Genomic DNA, 19713 nt, shown 5'->3' on the forward strand with positions numbered 1-19713 from the left:
TGTAAAATTTCAAACTGATTTAATCCATTTTGGGTCTGAGAAATGTTTAAATTTGCCACTTTAACAAAGATAAATTGTGTTTAATTCATTACATTTGATTGCTGCGTTTCTGAACTTCAATGTTGATAGACTTCACCAAAAACCATGAAACACTGTTTATTTCATTTTTATCTTTGTTCTAATGTTTTAATATTGTTTTGAAATTTTCTAATATACCGTTTCAGCATTGATATTGCAATATGCGCATTTGCAATAGTCACATCGCAGGATGTGCAATGCTGAACTGGTATTATAATTGACCAGGAGCTATATTTGAAAACACTCATGATTTGTCATTGCAATGTTTAACCATAAAGTTACCAAAATGTTTATTATTTATGGGTGTTTTTAGGGCCTGCGACTGTGAGCATTTTTTAAGTCACTTTAAATTATCCAGGCATAATAATTAACGTTTCTAATTTTAATAAGGATTAACTGTATTAATGTAACTATACAGTGTTATTTTACATTTGATTAATAAATTTGTCTATCTGAATATTGCTAAACATTCAGAAAATCATAAATCATTGTGCACTTTATTTGTACAGTATCATTGCTCTACTGTATAATTGTTTGTGATTTGCATATTATATTTTAAGGTGCTGTCCTTTGTAAAATCCTCCCACTGTATCTGTCTAAAAGTATGAATTCTTTCCAAATAGACCTATTCATTTGAAATTATACTCAATATTGCACTATATATTGTAAAAAAATAAAATAATCGCAATGTCCGTTTTTTTCCAATATCGTGCTGCCTTAACTCATATTGCAGAATTACTAAATATTCTAATGTTTAGTACAGGAGCAGGAAAAGAACATTCTAAAACCAACCCATTAAACCCTTAATCATAATTTTGTCTTGTTCAGATTAAGGTAAATAAATCGATTACTGATGTTCATGTAAATGTAGTCACTGTCAAAGCTATCTCTGCTCACAATATCCCAATATTTTTTTTTTAAATGTGTCATTTTGCACATGACATCGTGGGTATTTTTAGCAACTGAACAATACATGAATGAACACAAGATGCAGAACTGTGAAGTGTCAAGTTCAAGTGACACTTCCATGAAACTCTCTTATGCTGGACATATGCCACAAAGCCATCCTTAAAGGTCCAGTGAAATTAAAATAATGTTTAGATGTTAGTGTCAGTATGTCAATCTTCAAAGATATCTAGAAGCTAGAGTGGTACAAAACAATGACAAAACCTGATAAAACTGATATAAACATGTAAAGTTTATAGTTTGTCATTTCCGCCTAAATGGAACAACTTTTTTTATGTCACTTAATACTTCAGTTTCTCATCAAATCTTGACCAATCAAACGTTCTCTAGTATCGGACATGCCCCGCCCACTTCAATACACTCCTCATTTGCTTTTCATTTGATGTGCTTGAGCTTAATCACTCATTTATAGAGCTGTGATGAAACAAAATGCTATTGGTAGCTGTTTTAAAAGGGGAGGAGCTACTCTGTCGCTCCCTTTTTTTTGTTTTTCAATTGAGATTACGTCAAAAATTAAATTTAAAAAAAGCACATTTCAAAGCACTTCATGGGACCTTTAAAGTTGATCCTTGGGATTGGCTCAGATTTCAGTCTGGAAGCATTGACAGCAACAGCGAGAGCAACCTGCACCAGCATTCCCTCAAAGTCAGCAGCAGCTTGTTGCTAAAGCAGCTTCCTGTCCAATAAACGCATACCACATAAACTTTTGTGGTTCAGTCAGCTGAAAGTCTGAGATGCACCGACTGATGAAAACTAAAAGGCTTGGCCTATGCTAACACTCCCAATCCAACAGCAGGCCAAAGCATGTCTGAAACCACCACAACTTTTCTGCGGACAACAACAAGGAAGCGGAGAGAAAGCATCTGCAGCTGACTCAGAATTCCTTGGAAAGGATGCAGTCCGAAGCCACGCTAGCTGCAACAACTTCCCGCTAGCACAGGAAACAACTGGTTTCCTCTCAGCATTTGGTGGCCAAGGTCCAATCTAGCTAGCTATTCCAAAAATCTGAATTTCCTGCATTATGTCACTCGGGTGAGAGAGGAAATCATGTGTAATGTTGGGAACATTGATGAACTTGGAAAGACTGACACAATCCTGAACCTAATAGATCATCCAAGATCAAGTGACAATGGGGTATATGCACACAAACTTTTAATTTTCGGTCAGCCAGCCCAAGCATTTGTAGTGAACTGCTGCGGTAGTGAACTGCTGCAGCACTGCAGTAAATTCACATTTTTTCACACCAAGTCTTTAAAATATGGAATTTATTTTACCCTATTATTTTCATTTTCAGCTACTGATGATGCTTACATTTACATTGTGTTTTAGGGCTGTGCAATTAACCGAAATCGAATCACAAAAGCAATTTGAAACGTTGCGATTAGCTAATCGCAAGAGGCTGCGATATATGGGTATAATTTATCTTGGAGTTTCCCAGAGCAAATGCGTGACTGCCATTAGCGTGTGAAGGGCTTATTATACAATTGAGTGAGCAGAATTTTGTTCTGCCCGATCAGAATTGTGCAACCAAACTACGTAGAATGTCCACAATAAAAAAAACAAACAAACAAAGAAGAAAGCACAGACGAGTGGGATGACGGCATTTGCCGCTTCCCAAGCAATAATAGACAAATTCATATCAAAGAAAAACAGCATGTCGGTAGGACTGGGCGATATGGGCAAAAAAAAAAATCATATCTCTGTATTTTTAGGAGGAATGACAGTATACGATATATATCCGGTATTTTCCCATAAAGGGTTACTTGAGAGTCAAAGCCTTTATTAAAACTTAATTAAACAGTTTTTGAGCAAAATATCATTCAAACACAGGGGGTTTCCCTCCCTGTTATTTTCATCATTATAATTATCATTCTTATATTGTTATTTGTAAAAGAGTAGCTAACAGCGAGATATTAAAACAGAAAAAGAAACGTTTGGTATACAAACGCAGGTGTTTTTTATTTTACTTTTTTTTTTTAAGTTTTAATAACACATATCAAATCACATCTTCCAGTTAAGGGGCTAAAATAAATAAATCAATTAAACAGAATAAATAAATACAATGATTAGAATATATTCGGAATTGAAGTCAATATGCAATAACAGACCACAACACAAAGCTAAATGTGTTATCACGTAAATGTACAGAAGAGACCGTCGTGTAACAAATACTGAACTTATAATCAGTAAATATGAGGTGGTTTCACTTTTTAAAATGCGGTATAAATTCGTCCCATTTTCGCGTTTTAAATTCTTTTAAACACATTCAGGTGCTGCTTGTCATTTACAATGCTTCTATGTTCGCTCTTGCTGTCAATTGCAGAAGAATCGATCGATAAAAGGTTTCCGATAAACCGCTGTGACAGCTGCAGGTACTGTGTGACGCGTGTGCACACGAGGGGTGTCAGATTTGTCCAGGGAAGCAGATTTCGATACAACACCAGCACTGCATGTTCCTCCATGCCCCGTGTTGTGATCGGTTGTTTTTGAACGATTTGTTCATTTTTAACAAATCTTTTATATGACTCAGAGAGTGAATCATTCATTTGTGCATGAGTTTATTTGTGCAAGTGGAGCTCGCAGGCTACCTTGGAGTGGTCAGTTTTGCAAAGAATGTGCACGTGTGGTGTCAACCCATATCGATATAAAAGATATTGGATAATACCGCATCGCGTTGGGGAATCATATCGCTATATCCCCAGAACTCGATATACTGCCCAGACACAGAATAAAAACAAGTAATTTGTAAGAATTGTTGCCACAGCACGAGGAATACAACAACCAATACCTAAAAAAGCGCCACAGGTGGCTATATGAGGAGTGTCTTGCTAAAAAGTCAACTGAAAATATTGCCAGTGACACGTAATCTAGTAGCAATCAACAGCAAAGATCAATTTCAGAGTTGTTTCAGCCATGTTAGTTTGCAGAGTGTTCTCTAATTTTATAATTATTATTATTTTTGTAATAAGCAACACCATCTCCCTAAATAGAGTTCTTATTTACAGAAAGGTAAGGTCATTTTTCTTGGGTTTACTGTTTGCTCAAGAGAAAAATTTGTGTTTCATTTCTGAATTTAAAACAAATTTGAATAAATGTTGTAGTAAGTTAATATCTTTTCAGTTCCTTTTTTTAAACTAACACTCACTGCATTCAGCATTAAAAATGCTAAGATACAGATTATTGAGCTTAAGCTTGACCATAAAATTATAAATCGCAAATCAAATCAAAATTGCAATTAGATATTTTCCCCAAATCACACAGCCCTACAGTCTTTCATCTCATTTTACACTTGAACAAGTAAATAAATGCTTAAGTCTGTTTAACTGATTGTATTTTTCACCGAAAGTTTATTGTTGGCTGAAAAACACTAGCTGTGCATATACACCATTGATCACCTACAGATAATAAAAGGCAGCACACCGCTCATTTTGATAACTGTTTCCGTGGATTTATAGAAGTAAAACTATAAGCAATGCATGTTTCAGTTAGTTTCATGAAACTGTAACTGCATTATTCTTGCCATGCGAGAAAACAATCAGGCAATTTGTGTACTCAACTGACGTGGGGCACCAGTGAATCATTAACTAGTTCAAACTAGCCATTTTATCCACCCAAAGTTATCCTTAAATAGTCTGAAGATTGAATATGGGCATTTTCTTATAAGGACTCAACTCATTCGGCCATGGGAACATGCTCGGTTATGCAACTTTGGCAAATAGTCCATTCAAACTCCCTTCCTGCCTTTGTCCAAAACAGAGAGAGCGAATGAGAGAAAGAGAGAGAGCGCAAGTAAAACAGAAAGTTAAGTGTCATTTGCAGTCTCTCTGAAACAGGACAGATATAACAGCTAAAAAAACTTTAGATTTGGAAAACACAATTATAAATGTTCGATAACTGCCCGAACACTACAAATGGAGACAGGTAAGCATTCAAAAAATATTTGTGACCTGGAAAGCTCACACAGGCTGTCAGCACACAATCCGTGCTGGAGTCTTGTGACTGAATGTTACGCTCCAGTGAGACACGTGACCACATCACTACAATGTAGCAAATATTTCACGCTCCGGTGGATTTACCAAGACACATGTTCTCCCACGGCAAGACCTGCTTTAATGTCATGCGTTCATGGAAGAGACAATCAAGCAATCATGCAAATAATCTTGGAGAAGGAGAAAAAGCGAAAGGAAATTAAAAGCATGCATGACACTAATTGTAATATAGAAAGATAGATGGTAGAGAGACAGAAAGATCTTTATCAAATACACAACGAACATGGAATCATAAAAATGTCTGTCAGATACACAGAAGGACAGACGGCTGGATGGATGGATGGGCAAGAAAAAGACAGATAGACAGTCAAGAAACAGACAAATATACAAACAGAGATATGGTCAAGAAAAAAGAGAGATAGACAGACAGATAGACCAAAAGATGAGCAAGAAAATGATGGATGGATGGATGGATGGATGGATGGATGGATGGATGGATGGACAGACGAATAAATTGGTGAATAGATAGATAGATAGATAGATAGATAGATAGATAGATAGATAGATAGATAGATAGATAGATAGATAGATATGAACAAATGAGGGAATGAATGGATAGATAGATGGATGGATAGACAGACAGATGGGTAGATGAATAGATAGATGGAAAGTTGGTTAGATGGACAGACAGACAAATAAATGGGTGAATAGATAGATAGATAGATAGATAGATAGATAGATAGATAGATAGATAGATAGATAGATAGATAGATAGATAGATAGATAGATAGATAGATACTCAAATTAAATCAGATCATGTGACCTAACACAAACACATACTGAAAAATCCAGCTGGCATAGTTTGGTCAGATAGACTTTGTCAAACCCCATTACTGACCACAAGATTAAAGGATGTGTCACAATTTCACAAAACCAGCTTTTAGGGCATCACGGGAACGATCTCAAAGTCTAGGAAAAAGTCACACTCGTATTAGACAGTAAGGAGATATCAATTGACAGAACTGAAACTCGACTCACCTCTCCGGTTCATGGGCCGAACCCGAACCGCCACCTTGACGTTAGAGTCGCTCAAATTAGCGTCACCCATAATGTATCGATATATCCACTAGGAGACGTGTTATAATACGACCAAAATGCTTGCTGACAGCCTCGAGTTCATCAAATCAAACTCATCTAGATATGTCTGTCACCGGAGTCCCGGATAATTCGTGATATCTGAAGCGTGTCGTGTCCAAAAATTGCCAGCATTGTCCTTACCGGGTTGTTTTTCTGCGTTTTGAACGGAACAGTAGAGGCATGGTCGCTTTTTTAAAATGTTTAAAAGAAAAGTTTGGTGGAGTGTCTTGACAACTGGAGCTTTAGTTGGGTCAAAAACAGAGCTGAGAGCAAAGCCAACTCCCTCCTGGATTCCTGTCACATTCACACTGGGTCAAACTGCAAATGTCAAGACTTTTGTCCGGCAGGAAACCGAGTAACTAATAAGTAAGCAGGGTTTAAATAATTCATGCCTGATTGAGGCTGTCTGACTACCACATTACGCTTGAAGGAATGGGTTTTGCATTAAATAAAACAAATAATATATTTACCGTACAGTTTTAAAATCGTTTTTATCTAAGATCTGTGAAGTGTTTATGCAAAAATATTGGCCTGATATGGCTTTCGCATGACTATTAGGCTAATGTTAGGCTGTCACACAGTGATCTGTCAATGCAGCACTTTAACATGAACAAAATGGCAAACGAACCGGGTTAAGACCGAAAAAACACTTAAATGTCAACGACAGGAAAAAAGCACACACACGCAAAAAAATAAATCCAAAAATGGCAGTTATTTCCGAGCCTTGGTCGCAAATTGTTGATGAAATAGTAGGAGATATAACAGCATCTGGTGAATTTTTGTTTGATTTTTAGGCTGGGTCCAACTTCACGAGCTGATTAAAACAATGGTGCTGCTCTACATTGCCATTCAGTTCGGAGGATCTTCTGGGCTAGTATCCAATATCACGGTGACGAGGCTTTTAGAGAACCAACATATCCAAGAAAATGAAGATCGGACCGATTTAAGGACTCCGGCGTGGATGTTACGGTCGTAATAAGCAGCCGCTTTATTTCATGACTGAGCAGCGTGAAGCCGCTGATGTTAACGGTGATCTGGGACGCCCAGCGGAAGTTGGCGTTTCAAAGTAAAAGTCTCTAAAAATAAAAGTACCGAAAACATTAATAATAAATAAATAAACCTGGACTGACAAATAGACAACAAATAATTAATCTAATAATAATAATAATAATAATAATAATAATAATAATAATAATAATAATTATTATTATTATTATTATTATTATTATTATTATTATTATTATTATTATTATTATTATTATTATTATTATACACAGTCCAAAGTTTGCTCAGGGTTGTATGTTTAATCACAAATACAATAGATAACAACAGTAATATTATATATATATATATATATATATATATATATATATATATATATATATATATATATATATATATTTTTATTTTTTTTTTTTTTTTTTTGCAGGGTGGCAGGGCGCACCCTTAAAGACAGGGTGAGAAGACCCGGCCCCGGATAAGTGAATGAAAATGACATGACATGACATATATATATTTTTTATCTACAGTAAAATCTGTTTTGTGTAAATATATTTTAAACTGTAATTCATTCCTTTGATTTATAGATGAATTTTTAACATCATTATTCCAGTCTTCAATGTCACAGAAGAACCATTCAGAAAATAATTCTAATATGCCGATTTGCTGTTCATGAAACATTTATTATTCTAATTGTTCAAAACATTAATTATACATTAAACATTCAAAAGCTTATAAAAAGGTTATAGGACACATTCAATAGATCAAGGGTGACAATAAAATAAATTTAAAATGTTACAAAAGAATTCAAATAAATGCTTTTTTTTATAAATCTTGTACTCATGAATGAATTATTAAAAGTAAATTGTGTCATGTTTGTCAGATGATATGAAGAAATGTTAATATAAACAATATTAATTACATTAATAACTCGCATTAATAGTAAGTGTACATACATTTTATTAAATACATGTAGATTTTATGAGGCACCAAATATCAGAACTGAAACTATGTCATTCATTTGTGATCAGCTGATCTCCTGGGAAAGCCCCATAACCCTCTTTGAAAAAAGATGATGATTTGGAAGTTTTGGTGCTGTCAGATAAATTTTGGTCGTTCCCATTTAAAGTGATAGTTCACCCAAAAAAGAAAATTCCGTCATCATTTATTCATGTTTCAAACCTTTATAAGTTTCTTTCTACTGTTAAACACAAAATAAGACATTTTGAAAAATGTTGGAAGCCTGTACCCATTGACATCCATAGTATTTGTTTTTCATACTATGAAAGTCAATGGTTACAGATTATGGATATTATTTTAAATACAACAGAAAAAAATAAACTAATAACGTTTTGGAAACATTAAGGGGTGAGTACATTTTAATTTTTGGGAGAATTATCTCTTTAAGTCCAACGTTTTAGTGGTTAACAGACTTTTTTTATGTCATGTGCAATGATGGACATTCCAGTGCTCACATAAACGCATTGCAATTAGCTTTTGAAATGCACAATATTCTTTCATATTACTTATTTTAAGAGGTTAAATACTGAGGTTTTAGCATTCTCCCCTTATTTGTTCATGTTGTGCGACACCTGCTGGTCGTATCTAGAACATTGAATCACACTGTCCATCCATTTCCACTTTCCTTAATGAGCACTTTGATCGCCCTCTGACGGCGGGCTGCAGTACAGTTCAAAAATCTTCATTTTCTATGGGATTAAGCTTGTTGTGCCAAACAAAAATACTTTTGTGAAAACAAACAAAAATATACATTGATAAATAAGAAAAGCATATAGCCATAACAAGCAAAAAAGTCAAATCGTTATTAAATAAATTGCATTCTTTGTTGACCACTCCAGCCTCACTTTTTGTAAACGCAGTTTTGAATGTGCTGCCATTTTCTTTTCACTTTCAAATATTTGGGAGTTTTCTCCATGTAAATTAATGTAACGTAGGACAAAATACCCTTTAAACCAGTTTTTATTTAGTTAACCTACCACTTATCGTGATGACGCGTTCTTATCGTTTATGTAATTTTATTTAAAGTGTTTTTGTTGTTGTTGTTGTTGTTTTATAATTGAGTGTGGCTTCGTGATTGTGTGCTTGTGATTTGCTTGAGCGGGATTTTGATACCACGGCTTCAGACCCGCGAATGATTAAAACTGGCAGACTCTGGCTCCAAATGACGATGACAAGATGACAGCCGCCATTCTTTTTAGCAGGTAGCTCATTACATAATTACTTTGTGACTACAGAAAAGCACGATTTTATAATATGAATGTATGTTGTGTTAATGAAATATGAACACTACATTAACAATGTTGTCAGTTGCATCACTTTACCCCCATAGGCTCCTCTACCACGGCGTCATGGAAGGTAAAGTCTCCATGTTAATACAAATTGTCACTTGTTGTGAAGTTAGATATAGTTATTTTGTCACATAAATATGGGGGGTTGGGGCTAATAATTAAGGGGGGCTAATAATTCTGACTTCAACTGTAGATATTTATATCTTGTCAAATGACAAATTGTATTCATAAAGTGATAGGCCATTGCTTCATACTGTCAAATTTGTTGTTCTGTTGTGTAAATAATTACTTTATTAATAACTATTTTATAATTACAACAACCACTAAGAAAGTACATTGTATATTATGGAGTGAATGTGATTAGTTTGATTGTAATTTGAACATACTATGTTCTGATTCGAGCTTTAGCTGGGTCAGTTGACATTTCTGTGTGGAGTTTGCATGTTCTCCCAGTGTTGCCGTGGGTTTCTTCTGAGTGCTCCGGTTTCCCCCACAAGTCCAAAGATGTGGTTAATTGGGTAAGCTAAATTGTCCGTAGTGTATGTGTGTGAAAGAGTGCGTATAGATGTTTCCCAGCGATGGGTTGCAGCTGGAAGGGCATTTGCTACTGTACGTAAAACATATGCTGGATAAGTTAGTGATTCATTCGGCTGTGACAACCCCAGATTAATAAAAGGACTAAGACGAAAAGAAAATGAATGAATGAATGTTCATTTATTTTTGCATACTAAACCCAGACATGCTTCTTTTGTCACATATTTAACCTACTCTATGTGCTTTGGGTTACAGCCATTGTTCAGGCTACAGCAGAAGATGTCAAGTTGTCAAGTAGTACGTATTATTTTTATGAGCACATTAGATCTCAGTCATTTGCACCCACTAGGAAACTGAAATTGTTGTAAATTTAGCCAAAAGAAAACCTGGAAGTGTAGAACTTTATATAATGATGATCCTGTATTTAGGGTGGTGCAGTGGGTAGCGCTGTCGCCTTGCAACAAGAAGGCTGTTGGTTCGAGCCTCAGTTTGGTTCTCCCGGTGTTTGCGTGGGTTTCCTCCGGTTGCTCCGGTTTCCCCCACAGTCCAAAGACATGCGGTATAGGTGAATTGGGTAAACTAAATTGTCTGTAGTGTATGTGTGTGAATGAGAGTGTATAAGTGTTTCCCAGTGATGGGTTGCAGCTGGAAGGGCACCTGCTGCGTAAAACATATGCTGGATAAGTTGGTGGTTCATTCTGCTGTGGCAACCCCAGATTAATAAAGGGACTAAGCCGAAAACAAAATGAATGAATGATCCTGTGTTTATTGTTTATGTAATGCATACATATCCCACTAGAGGATGCTCAATTCCTAAATAAAACCCCTTGAATTTACTTCCAAGGTCATTGCATTATATAATAACAGTTAAGGCAGGTGTTCTATAATATTTTGCATACTTTAGCATTACTGTAAATAAAAAAAGTGTCCAAGAAGTTTGATCGGGTCTCTCAACTGAGTTTACTTAAAGCTGAGTCACAATTGGTGTACAGTCACACCTACTGCACTTACATGAGTAAGTTGTCTGTAACTGAAATGTCATGCTCCACCCTGCACATAAAGGTTGAAAATAGGTAGAATAATTACAGATGAAGAAGTGCCTGTTCTGTTGTGAAAGTTTAATTTGACTGTCCTTTCAGTAAAAGAAAAAAGTTATATGTCTGCTTAAAAAAAAACACAGAGTCACAATACGGAGAAAACAAACGACAATTTCTACAGCCGTCTGTGGTGATTAGGGCAGAAATGTAAATACGATTTGACATTTGCTGATTATGTCATTAATTTGGGGCCGCCGCAATTGTGCAATCATTGGCTCTATTAAAGTCTAAATTAGATTTAGATCAGCTTGGTGAACAAAGCACAAGCATTAATCACAACGTAAGCAAAATTCCACTGTGAAATTGAATCCTTATGCTTGCTTCTTTTTTCAAGATCTATGACTTAATCATTTCAGTCTGGGTACATACAGTGCACTTTGAAGCTTGGTAATTTAGTGTAAATGTTAGAGCGTGAGGGGTCTGACGGGGGACTTCTGTGATCTGTGTGACTGCAAGAGGTGGGTCTTCCAGGGGAAAGGGCATCTGCTTTGAATCCCTCCACACGGGCAGCCTCCACCCCACTGTTACGCTTTCACCTCCTCTCACACCTGAAGACACTATTAGAGAAGAGCAGCAAACCATATCCACCTCAGAGTAATATTAATGAGCTCTTGGCATTACTGTGTGTTGTTTATTGAATGTGATTAGACAAATACCTGATCGTAAGGTCAAAGAAATAATACATAATATTTGCCAATAGCATACAGTAGAATTGGTGATGAAAAAAAGATATTTGTTATCATTTAAACATTTTGGTCTGGTATTATTATAAATTTTTAATTCTTTAATAAGAATTTCTTGCCTAAAATAATATTAAATAGATCGGTTTAGTTGAGGGCGTCACGGTGGCGCAATGGGTAGCACAATCACCTCACAGCAAGAAGGTCGCTAATTCGAGCCCCGGCTGGGTCAGTTGGCATTTCAGTGTGGAGTTTGCATGTTCTCCCAGTGTTTGCGTGGGTTTCCTCTGGGTGCTCCGGTTTCCCCCACAGTCCAAAGACGTATAGGTACAGGTGAATTGAATAAGCTAAATTGGCCATAGTGTATGTGAATGAGAGTGTATGGGTGTTTCCCAGTGTTGGATTGTGGCTGGAAGGGCATCCACTGCGTAAAACATACGCTGGATAAGTTTCACTGTGATGACCCCAGACTAATAAAGGAACTAAGCCAAAAAGAAAATGACTGAATGAATGGTTTAGGTGAGAAAAAAAAACTTTATTTGTTATCATTTAAACATTTTGGTTTGGTATTATTATTATTATTATTATTATTATTATTATTATTATTATTATTATTATTATTATTATTATTAATTTTTTAACAAATTAGAATTTTTCACCTGAAATAATATTAAATACATTAGTTTAGGTGAGAAAAAAAACTTTATTTGTTATCTATTTAAATCTATCAAAAATTTTTAGGGCATTGTTTTTTTTTTTACAAATTTATCTAAAAATATTTTATTTAGTTTTATAAATGTTATTTATTATGTATTATTTATTTTATTCTCTCATATTTTATTCTCTAATACTTGCTTTTATTCTCTTATTAAATACATTATTGTAGGTCAGAAAAATAACTTCTTTCCTCATTAAATAGATTATTGTTTTGTTAGTGGAGAAAAAGTATATTTGCTACCATTTTGTTTTTGTTTTAAACAAATAACATTTTTCTTATTATCTTATTACTGTAGGTGAGAGAATTGACATGTTTTACTAAAATGTCTTTAATTGGCATTTTCACCAATTTATTTGACCAAATAACACTTTTATTATCTTATAAAATTGCAAAAATCACAGCAAAAATGTTGCAAAACATTTGTATTTCATGTAAAGGCTGTTCTTTTGAACTTTCTTTTGATCAAATAATCCTGAAGAAAATGTATCACATGCGTTAATATGGCCTTTAATTAATTAATGACATACCACAGAAATGGTATAAGTGAATCGCAGATATGGTTATTTTGAACCAATTCATTCAAGGGAATCACCCAAAACTGTTCATGGTTATGCGTCTGCTATTAGTGATTTCTGATCATTATAGAGAGTCAAGTTATGAATTGTTTCTTTTAAAATGAAAATTTCTCTCGATTCTTTTCAATGCCGTGGAAATGTGGAATCAGTTCTTTATGGAATTATAGATTCCCATAGTTATTGGTTTTCAGATAGAGTTATTGGTTTCAGCCCAATATTTTATATTAATGCAACAAATGGTTCTTAAACCTCTCTTATTTGGGGATGGGATGAAAAAAAGACTTGCTGTATGACTCTTATTACCAAATATCAAACTGTATTTCATTTAAGTTTCTTCATGAAAAACTGCTGATATTCCACTTTTTTTAAACTTCGGCTTTAATCCTTTCAGGTTTGCGATTCATACTTGGCTATTTTGTGTGCTGAATATTCGATGGTGTTAAATTCAGCACAGAATCACATTTTCATGTGTGATAAGCAATTATTGTGCAATTTGAGAGCATCTGTGGCACTCCATGTCAAGCGTCCTGCTTTATATTTAGATGCTCTTGTCTCAGTAATGCTGTGGACAGGATCATTCATAAGACAGCACTTCTCCAAGGGCCGGGAACAGTTAATTGATTACCCATGCCACCTACCCCCTCTAAACCCTCTCTGTTAAGATAAGTGTCGTCCCTGAAATCGAACCCTCTGCCTGCCACGCTTCCGTCTGATTAGCTGCCGGAACAATTATCTTAATCGTGTCATCTTAACGAACCCCTACGATAAGCCGCCTTGGGGCCAGTAATCTAGAAGACCTTCGCCTACATGGAATACTGTTCCTTATCGCCCCTTATAATAAAGATGAATTAAGTTGAGGAAAAGACAACATAAAGTTCCCATTGCGGGTGTTTACACTTGTTGTGTTATTGGTTTATCTCATTTAGGATCGAGACATCGAAATCATCGTCGTGACTAGGCAGCATTTAATGTGTGGAAAAACAAACAAGATAAGTGATGTTGAGTGAATAGCTAGCTCGCAATATGCAAGGACAAGCTATATTTTTACATTTTCCTCATGAGGTCATGAACTGCTGACCTGACTGCATGAACTGAATATTGTACTGCTCTGTGTGTTATCTTATCAAGATAGGTAAGCCACAATGATATAATATATATTAAACTATTGTTTAGACAGACTGGCTTTAACATTAAGGCTAGGGCGGCATGGTGGCTCAGTGGTTAGCACTTTAGCCTCACAGCAAGAAGGTCGTTGGTTCGAGTTCCTGCTGGGCAAGTCGGTATTTCTGTGTGGAGTTTGCATGTTCTTCCCGTGCTCGTGTGGGTTTCCTCCATGTGCTCTGATTTCCCCCACAGTCCAAAGATGTGCTATACTGTAGGTGAATTGGGTAAACAAAATCGGCTGTAGTGTATAAGTGTGTGTGTGTGCGTGTGTGTGTGTGAATGTGAGAGTGTTTGGGTGTTTCTCAGTACTGTTGCGGCTGAAAGGGCATCCGCTACGTAAATATATGCTGGAATAGTTGTCAGTTCATTCCACTGTGGCGACTCCTGATAAATAAGGGACTAAGTTGAAGGAAAATGAATGATTATTAAGCTTGCATTTATTTGATCAGAAACAGTAAAACAGTAATATTGTGAAACAATATTAGAATTTTTAATAACCTTTATGTAATTCAATGTACTTTTTTAAATGTCAGTGTAGTATTTTAGTGTCATTACTCCAGTTCCCTGGGTCACGCGATCCTTCAGAAATCATTTTAACATGATGATTTGGTATTTCTGTGACATGTCTTATTATTATCAATGTTCAAAACAGAAATATTTATTGGATATTGTTGACTTTCATTTTTCTTTTGTTTAAATTAATAGTGTTTATCTTTTTAACTCAATTTCTGTACCTAATGCACACAAACATCAATAGACAAACGGTGATTGTTATATGAGCATTTCAAGGTTAAACTGAATTATAGTACACAACAAAGTTTTGAGCTTCATTCTGAATAAATAAAAAAACAGATGTGAAATATAACTCTATTAGGGCAGCATGGTGGCGCAGTGGGTATAGCACAATCGCCTCACAGCAAGAAGGTCGCTGGTTCGAGCCTCGGCTGGGTCAGTTGGCATTTCTGTGTGGAGTTTGCATGTTCTCCCCGTGTTGGCGTGGGTTTCCTCCGGGTGCTCCGGTTTCCCCCACAAGTCCAAAAACATGTGGTCTAGATAAATTGGATAGGCTAAATTGTCCATAGTGTATGTGTGTGAGTGAGTGTGTATGGATGTTTCCCAGTGATGGGTTGCAGCTGGAAGGGCATCCGCTGTGTGAAAGATATGCTGGATAAGTTGGCGGTTCATTCCGCTGTGGCGACCCCAGATTAATAAAGAGACTAAGTCAAAAAGAAAATAAATGAATTAATAATATTATTATTATTCTAATATTCATTCTATTAATAAATTTGTGTTGGACTGTGCTTCCTATTAGCCTAGGTAAAAAAAAGCTTTATGTGACGATTTTCAATTTCATAAGGTTCCTTTTACAGCATTGATGTTGTAATGTAAGTCAAATATAATCCATTAAATAGACTTAAGCATCCATTTGGTTGTTAAAGCGTAAAATAAGGCTAGCGCAGAAATTCCTTTAAAAATACTGGGGTAAAATTAATTTCCATATTTTTAAGACATGGCATGGAAAAATATCATTTAATTTGGTGCTTGTTGTTTGGTCTAATACCCACTTGATATCACATCTCATCGCCAGGCAGTGAAGATCGAAGTTTTTGAAAGAAATCAGATGAGATATGACAATTAACTGGAAGCCTCGGGGCTGGCTGACTGAAATTAAAAGTCTGTGTGCAGATACCCCATTCCAAACATTTTTGAATCTATCAGCTCTACCTATAACTAGTTTATACAAACACCTCATGACCAGTGGCAAACATCTAAATTATATAAAAATACATCATTTACAATCAATGACCGATAAAATCAAATGTAAGCATTATAAAACATAGAAAAGTAAACTTTAAAGGTGAGAATTTTGGAAAAATCGTACAATTACAAAAAACATTTCATTTTATTCTGTTTGCTTTCAAAACAAGCTTTTTTTAAACAAACAATCTTAAAGGCATAGTTCACCCAAAAATGATGATTTTGAAAAAAAATGACATCATTTATTCACACTCAAGTGGTTCCAAACTTTTATGAGTTTCTTTCTTCTGCTGAACGAAAAACTGAAGAACATTGGATAAAATCATCCATTGACATCCATAGTAGAAACAAAAATACTATAAGTCAATAACTATTTTTGTCCCAACATTTATTTGTATATTTACTGTTGTGCTCAACAGAAATTTCAGACAGGTTTGGAACTGAACTGTCATTTTTGGTTGAACTAGCCCTTTAATTGACACAAATGCAATCAAATTCTGATTACTTATCATGCATTTACATGTGATGTGCTCTATTAACATATTTTACGCCATTAAATATGCAGTGCACAAACATCCTGTGAAATCACGGGAAGTGTGAATCACAAACCTGAAAAGGCTAAAGCTAAGGTAAAAAGGTGAAATATACATCAGCAGTTTTTGAAGAAAAAAACTCTAAATTGAATGCGGTCTCTTGGCCTTCTTGCCCCGCAGAGAATGCAGACGGAGCTGCACTGCTGTGTGTTGGATGACTCATACTGTAGGATTAGTAGATGGGAAATGGGTTTCTGGGAAAATCGGAGGTGAGCAACCATCTTCTCTCACTCAGCACAATGTTACACTTTCTGTTCTCAGCTTTGTCTTTTCTAAAGTTTTTTTCACTACTTTTGGCTATATTAAACCTAAAAACAAAGGAGACATCATTGGCACATAGTTAGAAAAGTGAGACACATTGAATATGTAAAGTGCCAGAAAAAAAGTAATTCACCCCACACAGATTCATTCATTTTCTTTTCGGCTTAGTCCCTTTATTAATCAGGGGTCGCCACAGCGGAATGAACTGCCAACTTATCCAGCATATGTTTTACGCAGTGAATGCCCTTCCAGCTGCAACCCATCACTAGGGAACACCCATACACTCTCATTCACTCAAACTCTAGGGCCATTTTAGCTTACTCAATTCACCTATAGCGCATGTCTTTGGACTGTTTGGGAAACCGGAGCACCCAGAGGAAACCCACACAAACACGGGGAGAATATGCAAACTCCACACAGAAATGGCACCTGACCCAGCCGAGGCTCAATCCAGCGAACTTCTTGCTGTGAGGCAACAGCACTGCACCACCATGCCATCCACCTCTCACAGATCTCTCTTTTCAATTAATACTTTCTAGGATGCTATACAATACGATATTTGGGTATATAAATTAGTTTAGTCAATACCAAAGCCAAAACTTGAACTAATCTAACAAAATAACTTAGGACCACAGTGAAAAAATGAGTGAATATGACAGTTAAAAATATTAAATAAAATGTTAACAAAGAGGAAAAAGCAAGAGAACCATACAAAATATAAAATTTAGTCGACATTTTGTAGTTTGTATTATTTTGAAACACCTCATTTGAATTTAAATGTATTATCTTTCTATTCTATTCTATTCTATTCTATTCTATTCTATTCTATTCTATTCTGTTCTATTCTATTCTACTCTACTCTACTCTAATCCTTTCTTTATTCATTCATTCGTTCATTTTCTTTTCGGCTTAGCCCCTTTATTAATCCGGGGTGGCCACAGAGGAATGAACCGCCAACTTATCCAGCACATATTTTACGCAGCAGATGCCCTTCCAGTTGCAACCCATCTCTGGGAAATATTCCTTTTTTTTCTAGTCCGAATTCTATTTATATTTTAGGTGACCAAACTCTTATTGTAATGAATATGACTATTTAATAAACATATTTTGTTTAAATGCACCAAAATATCCATATTCCCTTTCTATATTCCTTGAGAAATTGATAAAAATATAAATTTTCAAAGAGGGTGAACTCATTTATGCTGTGCATCCTTTATAGATTAATATACAAACAATGAGTTCAATAGGTGTGGCCCATTTTGGTGTTTGGTAAATTAAATGTGCATGTGATTTTATATGCATTGAAGGCATGTTAACTGCATGTCTTTTTAATGTTCCACATAATATCTGTTAGAATAAAATGACAATTATTAACACAAAGCATTTATTAATGTAAAAAAACCTTAAAATGTATTAAAGACTGTCTACAATATAGTTTTATCACTGACTTTGTAATGGTCTCTCTTTTTTCTAATGCTGTATTTATATAATTAAAACTTCTGGTTACAACTGGACATAGCATCATGGTTTGAAGGATAGTGGCAAACTATAAAGATTTTGAATTGTATTACAGATAACATTCATTATGGCAGCGCAGTGGGTAGCACTGTCGCCTCACAGCAAGAAGGTCGCTGGTTTGAGCCTCGGCTGGGTCAATTGGCATTTCTGTATGGAGTTTGGATGTTCCCCCTGTGTTGGCGTGGGTTTCCTCCGGGTGCTCCGGTTTCCCCCACAAGTCCAAAGACATGCGCTATAGGTGAATTGGCTAAGCTAAATTGGCCGTAGTGAATGTGTGTGAATGAGAGCGTATGGTTGTTTTCCAGTGATGGGTTGCACCTGGAAGGGCATCTGCTGCGTAAAACATATGCTGGATAAGTTGGCGGTTTATTCCGCGGTGGCGAATCCTGATTAATAAAGGGACTAAGCCAAAAAGACAATGAATGAATAACATTCATTAATATTTTGGGTCTGCACTGTGATTCCTAAATATAGTCTTTTAATATGTCATCCAAAGATTCTCACTCAAAATACGTCTGACAGGTCCAGAAGGGCTGGTCAGAAATCTACTGGGATGTTAAAGCACGAGCATATCTACAGTTACAGAGAATGGTCTGAAAAGACAAAGCATCCAGTGAGTGATGTTTGATTGGGAGGGAAAGATGCCAGTGGTCAGAGGAGATTGACCAGACTGGTTCAACCTGATGGAAAGACAACAGTAACTCACATAACTTGGACAATAGAAGATTGAAAAAATGTTGCCTGGTCTGACGAGTCTCCATTTCTGCTGTGACATTTGAATAGTGGGTCGTAATTTGGTATAAACAGTGAGAAAGCACTGACCTGTCCTGCCTTGTATCAACTATGCTGGTGCTAATACTAGTGGTATAAGAGATATTTTCTTGATATATTCTTTACTTTGGTGCCCTCACTACCAACTGAGGATCATATCAACATCACAATCAACCTGTGTATTTTTGCTGACCACCTCCACCCCTGTATGACCACAGTGAGCTCATATTCTGGGTCAATATGGACAAAAATCTTTAAGGAATATTTCCAGCAGCTTGTCGAATTGATCCCAAAAAGTTGGACTGATGAGAAAAAGGGTCCAACATTAGTTTGATTGACAATAGCTGTTTCCATCCAAAGATGCAAACCAAATTTATGCACAAAACTACTATTGCATAAACAATTAGAAAAACTGCACCATATCCATAAATTTATATCGTCACTTCCTGATATACTGGCACCCAAAAAAACAAAACAAAAGAAAAATGAAACTAATAAATTACTTGCGCATCAGAAGTTGACTTTTGGAGTTATGAGACTGCTATATAGGAGCTCAGCCACTAAAG

General features: G+C 35.7%; 1 protein-coding gene across 4 annotated transcripts in view; it reads right to left on the reverse strand.

Annotated features, from left to right (window-relative positions):
• The window catches only part of kif13ba (kinesin family member 13Ba), a 96773-nt gene extending 89580 nt beyond the window's left edge, over positions 1-7193 (reverse strand). For all 4 annotated transcript variants that reach the window (XR_008839262.1, XM_056477415.1, XM_056477416.1 and 1 more), the window contains exon 1: positions 6072-7193. Coding sequence is in view for 3 of the 4 variants with exons in the window: in XM_056477415.1 (XP_056333390.1) it covers positions 6072-6141 (70 nt within the window). In the remaining variant the exon portion in view is untranslated. The remainder of the gene's footprint in view (positions 1-6071) is intronic.
• Positions 7194-19713: the final 12520 nt, after the last annotated feature.

This window comes from Danio aesculapii, chromosome 17 (assembly GCF_903798145.1).
Source record: "Danio aesculapii chromosome 17, fDanAes4.1, whole genome shotgun sequence".
NCBI classification, from domain to species: Eukaryota; Metazoa; Chordata; class Actinopteri; order Cypriniformes; family Danionidae; genus Danio; species Danio aesculapii.